Below are 9,897 nucleotides of genomic sequence, written 5' to 3'. Positions count from 1 at the left end.
TGCGCGTTCGTACATACACACATATTTATGTAGGTACATAAATACATTGTTGATTCTAAAATTTTTATAACTAGGTTGCACCCTTTTAAAATTAAACAAAAAAAGAAAAAAATTTTTTTCTTTATGTGCGGTTCCTGAGGAATTTTAATTTCATGTTTGATTATATTGGGGGAATTTTTTTATTTTTCTTGATTTATTTTGTTAAATATTTATGATTAGTTTGAATGATAATAATATTATTGTGTTTAATTTAAATAAAATTATTTAATAATTTATTCTTTTATTGTTCAAGTTTATATTTTGATTTGAAAAAGCAAAAAAAAAAAACCTACATTAATATGAATTTCATTTTCCCCATATTTTTAAATATTTTTTAGTGGTGGTTTTGTTGTTTTAAAAAAACGTGTGTGCTTTTAAGTGATTCACTTAGTGTAGTTAGTAAAAAAAAAAAATTTATTATAAATTCATAAAATTCATATTTCTTTCAAAATAATTTTGTAATCATACACAATATTCGTGGATCAACACAAAAAATGTTAATATTTATTTTGTAAAGAAAAAAAAAAGAAAAGTATTTTAAAGACAAGTTTAATACCTTTTGAGTTTCAGTACAATAAATAGTGTTAAACCGGTTTATCAACCCAAGAGTGAAAAAATAAAAAATTACTACACAAAATATATAGTAGTGATTTCTAAAGTGATATCGTAATATACGATCAAGAAAAATATAAAAATTTAAATAAAAGTTATTAAAATTAAAAAAAAAAAAACAAAAATTTATTAAATTTACATAAATGAAAAAATATTCAAAGAAAAAATAATACACAAATATCAAAAAAAAAAAAGTAACAAAATAATTATGGATCCACCACACGGTAAACGTCGTGGTTCAGAAGCTTCAACATCATCATCAAATATATCTGAAGAACCACCTATACCACCAGCACGTAAAAGAGTATCATTTTCATCTGATACAATACCAAATCGTCCAACACCACATCATCCATCAATTGATTTAACACATGATACAGCAACGAATCCAACAAAAGATGAATTATTATTATCACCAATAGAACATATTTCGGATATTACAAAAAGTTATTTAGAAAATTTACATACAACTTCAACACAATCTGATAATAATTCAAAATCTTCAACATTAAATATTGAATCTGCTCCGATTCAAAGACGTGCATCAAATGTTTCAACAAAACAACATGATTTAGCTGATATACCAGAAAGTCCACCAAGAATTTCATTAAATGATTTCATACAAAATGAAAAAATTCAATTAGTTAAAGATTTTGATAATAATAGTAGTAATAATAAAATTAAAACAAAAAATAATGATAAAGATGGTATAGAAAATCAAGGTTTTGAATATGGTCCAGGTGATACTAATACCACATCAACAAAAAAGGATAATGAACCTTTAGAAAAATTAAAATTAGATGTAAAATTATCAAATGATAGTTTTGTTACTATTGATTTAACAAAACCAACAACACCAAAATCAGCATCTACATCTTCAACAGTATCAGCATCGGGAACAAATGGAATTGAAAATATTTCAATAAATAATGAAAATAAATTTTTAAATTATTTAGAACAATATAATTTAAAACCGGATCCAAATTGTAGTGCAATGGAATTGGAAGCAAGACGTGATAAAGTACGATGGTTATTAATATCGGAATGTAATGCATTCTTTGGTGAACGAAAACATTCACGTGAAGAATTTCGAAAATTATTTTTTAATGATGTAAGTTTTTTTTTCATTTTTCTTGTAATAATTTTTTTCCACATTTTATTTATGGAATTTATTTATAAGTATATGGTATATTCATATAAGGGTTGCATAAGCATTTCACGCGTTAATTACGCTGATTAAATAAAATGTTTAAGCTATACGTTTAATATTTCAATATACTTGTACTTAGGAAATCTATATCTCGTCGCGTGAAGTATTCCCATTATAAAATACTGATATTAAGGTAAAAGATCAATTTAATGTTAAGAATATTTTTATTAAATAACTGCAATTAGTTTATTGTATATTCAGAATATCAGAAAGGAATTCGCAATTTAAACGCAGATTTCAGAATTTTATTGCAGTGCTTTAAAGATGTTTAATTATTAGATCATCATCCGTGTTTTCTGATGATGAACATGATTACAGATTTTAAAATAAAATCAATGTTGTAGGCGTACATCATAGTATTATTGTTAAATCATATATCATGTGATGCGTCCAAAGAAATACAGGGGTATAATGATTTGTGACAGTCTGAGACATTATTAACTAACATATATCAAAATTCTTTTATTACAAAAAATTTATGGTTTCGTTCACTTAACTCGATAGATAAAAAAAGACAGCAATTATGGGATCTTAAGAGCAAGACAAAACTGATATCTCATAAAACTCTTAATGTGTACTCAAATAAGGTCATAAGTGACGTATACTTTTTATTCTTATTTAACGCAAATTGGCTGTTGTGTTAAAAAAACAATTTAATGATTTTAATTTTATTATTTCACATAAAGAATTGATGAACGCATTTAAAATGATACAATTTTTTTTTTGATTTGGGTCTGTAGGTAACTGTGAACAAAGGTGAATCATGCTGCACCTCTTCAAAGCTCTTAATTTTGGTAGGGCAATAAAAAAAATCGCTAAAATTTCCCTTTGTTTTTCTTATTTCTTTTTTATTATTTCTGATTTCCTTTTTGCTTTGTATTCAAAATATTTAACCGGTCTGAAATGTAACAAATTTTCAATGACTTTTTTTTTGCTTCTTAAATTTTATTTTTATAGGCGCAGATCTCTAAAACTTTCACAACATTGATTAATAATAATGAAAATGTTAAGAGAATCTGAAAGTAAGCAGGACGACCTTGTAATTTTCTTTATGTACACTTTTAAAATATAAAAAAAACTTGATTATTTGCGTGATAAGTTCACTTTTAATATTTTGACGTAATTATGTAATCTAAGAATGCAAATATTTGAATAAATTCGAATAATTATAAATAAGAGTACAGCTTGTATTTTAACCTTTTACACACTTGTACTTATTTGCGAATAGTACCGCAGTGAAAATTCAAATTGTACTGGATTCTAACTTCTTTTTATAGATTTTCTCTATATATCAATCTTTTGCAACTTCAATTTAATGCTTCTATTGGAAACCGAACACAATAGATCCTGTTTGTAGGGCACGCCTCCAATTTGTGGTCAATTTATTGTATTTATATTAATTAAAAAGCATCAATTTATGGCAGAATGTAGTTGAGTACCGCATAGCCAAAAATTTTTTGAACCCTATGATAACAATAATTCATTAAAATGAATATAGATAACTACATCAGTAACGGCAATTCCGATTTAAGTGTTCGTGTAAGCGTTGCCTGGAAACTTTGTTAATTACTACCATACTTAGATTTTTGTTGTAACGAAGAATAATAATTCATACTATAATTTTAAACAGAATTTGCACCATATTATAAGAACCAATTTTTGCTTTTGTTTGCTTTTTTATTATCTAGAATTTATAAACAATTATTACACGTTTTTGGATTTTTTTTTTTTAAATTTTTATTTATGTACACACCATAATCTTAAAAAATAAATTTTGGTGTGGAACGTATAATTACTGAAATTATGTAAACATATTAAAAAGATCATTTTTCAAATGAAACATAAAATATTTTGATTTAATTACGTAAATAATTTTCATTTTCATTAAAATTTATTAGATTTTTTGGGTCTTTAAAAAAATGAAGATTGGGAATATTTTTTAGAATATTTTTCGGTTTCTTGATAAGTATACTGAACAATATGGCACGTGTAAATGCTTAGTGAACACTAGTACAATTTTCTATGATCAATATTAACACGATTAGAATGGAATTATTAGTGTGCAACAGGTTTTCATGTATCTTAATCAGAACGATATGTCCATATGCAGGCACTTATTTGCTTCCTAAAACAAAATCCACGTTTGACCTGTATTTACTTTTTTTGATCCGTAGGTGCGTTTACATAAAACGTGTCTATTTAAACGTTCAAAAAGCTTTGAATTTTGGTATGTCTTCACATGTACTATTATAACTTGTTCACACGCTTTCAATCATATATAAATTACCAGACAAACCTGCATAGTATTATTGAATATATATACATATGAAAATAATCTCTTATCTACTGCCGCTTACAAGCACAACATAATATTGTTAAATAGTAACTGGCTTAAAACTACCCAGCTTTAATAAAATTTTTTAAAATTTTATCAAAGAAGAAAAACTACAACAGCCATGGCTTTTTTTATTACAATTTTATAACATTTTCTATTTTTATTGTTTATTAATCTTTTGATCAATTCAACCAAATTGTTATTTCTGCTTGTAAAACACTCAAAGATAACATTTAAAACAGCACAATTTGTAAGTTAAACAAAAGAAGCTTAGATTAAGGCATTTGGCCTTGAATTTTTCTTTAAATTGACTTTGTTATGTAATAAAGTACCATTTAACATTTTTATCACTTTTAGTTGCATATTAATACACGTACAAACGTATGATCGAAGGGTATACTAAATTTGCCTTACTGTTTGTAACGCTAAGAAATTATTTTCTAAGATCTATATCAGAAATTGTAAAAGCTATGGAATTGGAATTTCACACAAGAAATATATTATTAGGGCTATTGCATTTGATAAAATTATTAGTAGCCGTTGAAACAGTTTGGCTTCTTCTGGTAGCAGCCATACAACTTGAAAAGTTATTTGGCTATATCTGAAATTTTGCAAAAACAAATATGGTAAAATGACAGAGATATTTGTTAAAGTTGTTAAGGTGTCAGGAGCGTTTGTGAAAGCTAACGTAAAACTTCAAAAGTTATTTTCAGAAATTACTCACCGCATGGTTTTGAAAATTTACACAGGCAAATATATTGTTAGGCAAATATATTGTTGTTTGATAAAATTCGTTCAAATTTTACAATATACAATTTCATCAGCTGTTCATCATAGCCCGGAAACTATTGAAGCTGCAAAGCTAAAATTTAAAAAAAAAAGAATTTAGTGATATGACCATTATTTTCAATTAAACTCTTTTAGATTGTGTGGGTTGATGGGGTAACTGCCATATATATGTATAAAATAGCACCACATATAAAAAGTGATTGTGTGAAGCTATGAATCATTTATCTCCGATATTTAAAATTATTTATTTGTACGGGTATCACAGAGTTGAGTCCTCAAATTTGTTAAAAAATTTTATTCTAAATGGAAAAGTTTAAAATTCTTTAAATCACTTAAATATTATGACTTTCGATTATTGTGGGAATAAGTTTTTAAAAACAAGAGTGTAGGTATTCAAATTTATTAAATTCAAAAAAATGTTGAGTTCAACTTCACTATTCAAATATCGTACATAGAACTTGTTAATTAATTTTCTATAAAATTGTAAAACAAAATCAAAAACCGCAATTCTATAAAAATAAATTTTCATATAGCTACTATAAATAAAAACCATTAATAAGTTGAACTTTTTATTTTAACGAGGTTTAAATTTTTCAATTGTGTTCACAAATAAAAAAAATTCAATTTGATAGCACCGCAAAATATCTAAAAATAAATATTTAAATGGATTCAAAATTGTGTACTCGAACAATCTGAAACCTACTGTTTGAACATTTTTTAAAAGCAAATTACAAAAAAAAAATCAAAAGAATAATCGAATATATTGAGGCATAGATAGATGACCAAAGGAGCTTAAAAATCAACAGCAGTCTACAAATGTGTAAAACGTATACAATCTTCAATTACACGGGCACATACCTAGTACTTACATAATAAGCACAAAAATTTTGATTGATTTCCATACTTTCTGAGACTTTGAAAAATTTATTAAAAATTTCAGTACCTCACATTAAGAATTTGAAATCTTGAAAAATTTCGCCAATTTATTAGCCTTTATTAGATTTTTTCTAACATTTTCAGATCACTTGAAGTATTACATGTTGCCTCACTGTTGGCTGTTTACTTTTTTCTCTTTAACAGTTATACTCGTACTACAATTAAATTGAATTTAATGTTTTTAAATCGTCAAATCTTCTAAACTTTAAAAATACTTATTTACTTGCAAGTAGGTTACGTTCTCTACTGTGGCGAACACAAATTATTATTTTATCAATTAAAGATATTTGATTTCCCAATAAAAGTGGTACCGTAAATGTAAACCAAGTCACATTTTGAAAATTTTGCATATGAAGAAATCTTTGTTTTTAAAGAAATAGCCACTCAATAAGCTCATTACGAGTTTGTTACATAAAATTGTGCATAAATACAAATTGTTTTTATAATCCCCAATTATATTTTAAAAAAATCCGTTTATAATTTCATTTCATCCCGATCCTATTATAAAAATCAACAATCATGTATAGACTTAGGTAAGTCTAAGAATAACCCAATAGAATAAGAAAAACTTTGATAAATTTTCCACGTCGTTAAACAATTTTTTTCTGCTCACTTTTATCGCTATTTTAAGAAGAATAAATTCGAAATTTGTTGTTTTTTCTATCATTTTTTTTTATCTTGTAATCTTCCAATCCATCTTTTACTAATAGAGCCATTAGGTTTAATGTTTGAAATGTGTACGGTCTAACACTCATAAATCCTTTTTACATATTATGTACCTAAACACAAAATGCAGTCAGTATATCTTCACGCTTTTAAGTGATGTTTTTTTTTCAATTTCTTTCGCATTTCACTGCGTCTTTTCTTTATTTTTAAAGACATATTGTACATAAATAGGGATTACTATTAATAAAAGGTAATAGACATTTTCCATTTTAAGAAATAATAAGCGTATACACATAACTATGGACGCATAACTCATGGTATACACTCATATAGGCATATCTAATCGATTGAAATCTAATGATAACCTGTCAGCTAACAGCGTACACGAAAGCAAATAAGTATGTATGAAATTTATACAAAAAAGAACAAAATTCAATCTTATATAAACATTCAACTATACATACGTTAGGTATGTGTACGTGCAAGTCGAATGAATTTTTAAGTCGCTTCAAAATTGTTAGAAACTAAGTTGAGTTGTCTTAAGCGGACATTTTCATATTAGAATATGTTGTTACCCACTTCTACATATTTTTGACTTGAATTTGTTGTAACTAGTGCCTGTTTGTTTAACTTGGCATATACATACCTACATATATAAAGTCAAAAAGAGAAAAACCCGCCGTTTTTTATGCTTAAATTTTTATGTTAATGATTAGATCCCGTCATTTTAAATATCAATTTTTTTTTTACTCCATTTTGATGTCTTATACCGTTTTATGGATTATTTTGTGTGTACACATAGTGTGCAAATATACCATATATTCACAAATATGTGTGCGTGTAAAATGAGATTTTTTTTCTAAAATTTTTTCTTCAATTCATACATATATAAATATTTTGCACGTCAATTATAGAAAAATTGTAATAAATATTGCGGCAAGTAGTGATTTTCAATCCATTTTTGACATTTTAATGTGATGATACACCAAACCGAATTGGTATTAAAAGTACATAAATATATTCAAAGGTGTTTTTGTTTTGAATTGAATTGAATAAAATGATTGCTAGCTTGATTATGAATGATAGATGGATGGATGGATGGATGGATAGTGGCATATGTTGTACTTGTATAATGACAATAGTGACGAGACAAATATAATTGTAACCATGCGTGGATATATGTATGTGTTTACTTAATATGTATATAAGTCAATAATATACACTCAAGTTTGTGTAAATTTTCTTATAATTTGATTAATAATAATGAAATATGCTGTAGCAAGTTTACAAATTCATTAAATTTTCTTTAAAATTAGAAAATCTATGTAAAAGTGTTGTATATTCTAAAATTTCCGATTAAATTTACTGCTCTTAAAAGAAGCTAATCAAGTATTAAATATTGCACTTCATTCAAGCATTGTTATTGGTAAAGCTACCGGGAAGATCTGTTGTTGCTTGAAAATTTTCTATTCTGCTACATCAGTTTCCAAAATGGTTGAACCGTATTAATTTCTAAAATATTTGATAAGAATATCGTGCAAAGAAACCTAATTGGTGTAAAGACAAAAATCACATCAAAATTTCATCAAATATTGGACGGATCAAACAAAATCCATAAGAAAGCTCAACATTCTAATGATATTTTAAGATTCTATAAACTTTTTGGCAAAAAATTGTTATTGTCTGTATTATTCTGTATCACGATTTTTTATTATACACGTTAAATTCTTAATTCTTCTTCAATATACTTGAAAATATCTTCAGATACCACATTCTTTTCAAAACAGGCCAAAGTTAGTTAGTGAATTATGATATATCGAGAATATCAAAATGAAAAAAAAGCTAGAGGAGTTTTTCAACAAATTCATTTTTTATTTACTTTATTTCTTTTTTCTTGAAAATTTCACAAAAAGCCCGACATAACAACAATTTCCTAGCATTTTTTTTGCAAATTGAAATTTCATTTCCATAAAATTAATTTGATTTTTTTTACTTAATTGAAAACAAACAAAAATTTTTTATTGGAACAACACACATTTTGGTTTGTTTTTAAATTACGATTCGAATACCAAAAGTTCATCATAAAACAAATATGAATGTTTTACACACATGAAATAATTTAAAGCAAGTTAGGAACGAAGAAGCACATTTCGTTCAGTTTTCCATAAATTGAAAACGAGGTTTTTAATCAGCTTCAAAAATAATATGCTCGTTTAGTATAATTTGTTTTTTAATTTTGCTTCGCTGAAACAGTCCCAGCAAGTTTTAAAATTTTTGGGCCATTTTATATAAAATTTTTGCATACTATAACAAAGTGAAGGGTACATTGATTATTCTGAAACGACTTGACCAATTTAAAAGGTTCCTTGATTATCGAGGGACTGGGAAACTACAAATTTTGTATGAAATAGCTATTTATTTCTATGATTAAGTTCCTTATTGTTCAGAGGAACTTAGGAGTGTAGAGGTTTTATACAAAGAGCATTTTGTTATAACGGTGGACGAACGTTTTATTGCAAAAAGTCATGATTAAAAAAACATTTGAAAGTGGTTAAATAAAATTGAATCCTAAAAACGAAAATTCTCATTGAATTTAAGATGAAATCCGTTTAAACGAAAGAATATTATTTTTTCCTTGAATTCAACTTTTACTAATCGCGTTGTATACAATAAGTGAGGTCATGTGATGGCACCAAATTTCGAATGTCGAGTTTTTGGTGGAAATGCACTTCGTCTGTCGGTCTGTCCGTATTTGTGTGTAAAAGCCTGTATCTCAAGTTCGACTGAACCAATTTTGATGAAATTTTATATGTGGGTTTTTTTTGGCAATGTAACAGATTGATCAACTTTTACGATTTCCAATTTTAATTTTCCAATTTTTAATATTACCTAGCTCCATAGAAAGTGTAGGCTGTAATTGAACCGAAAATTTTCTTGTATGGGCATAAATATTACGTTTGATTTAATTAAACATACAATTTATTTACAGAATCTAAAACCTGGATGAAATTTTTCTGCTGACTATAAATGCAGGCTTTATTATGTAATTAAAAATAAATTTATCAAAAAAGTTTGATCATTTAACATAAAAGCAAAAGTAATCGTGTCTTACTATTATATAGACAAGTAATTATAATGATTCATTAACAGTGGTAGCTTTTTCAAAAATAACAATTTTTTTTTGTTTCAAATACAAGTTATAAGATTCCAACAGACGGTTTAATTCCGTTGTTATTTTGTTACTTATTAATTATTTTTGTTTTGATTCTATTTTTTGTTCCCTAACCATAGAACATTGATCACAAGGTCA

At 26.1% G+C, this 9,897-nt stretch overlaps 1 protein-coding gene across 3 annotated transcripts in view; it reads left to right on the top strand.

Annotated features, from left to right (window-relative positions):
* The first annotated feature begins 396 nt into the window (after positions 1-396).
* Positions 397-9,897, top strand: part of LOC129610760 (uncharacterized) — a 69,455-nt gene continuing 59,954 nt past the window's right edge. For all 3 annotated transcript variants that reach the window (XM_055523455.1, XM_055523454.1, XM_055523456.1), the window contains exon 1: positions 397-1,762. In XM_055523455.1, the coding sequence (XP_055379430.1) occupies positions 860-1,762 (903 nt within the window). In that variant the 5' untranslated portion in view covers positions 397-859. The remainder of the gene's footprint in view (positions 1,763-9,897) is intronic.

The sequence above is a fragment of the Condylostylus longicornis genome, unplaced genomic scaffold (assembly GCF_029603195.1).
Source record: "Condylostylus longicornis isolate FDR11 unplaced genomic scaffold, ASM2960319v2 ptg000048l, whole genome shotgun sequence".
NCBI classification, from domain to species: Eukaryota; Metazoa; Arthropoda; class Insecta; order Diptera; family Dolichopodidae; genus Condylostylus; species Condylostylus longicornis.
This window is presented reverse-complemented; position numbering and strand designations above follow the sequence as displayed.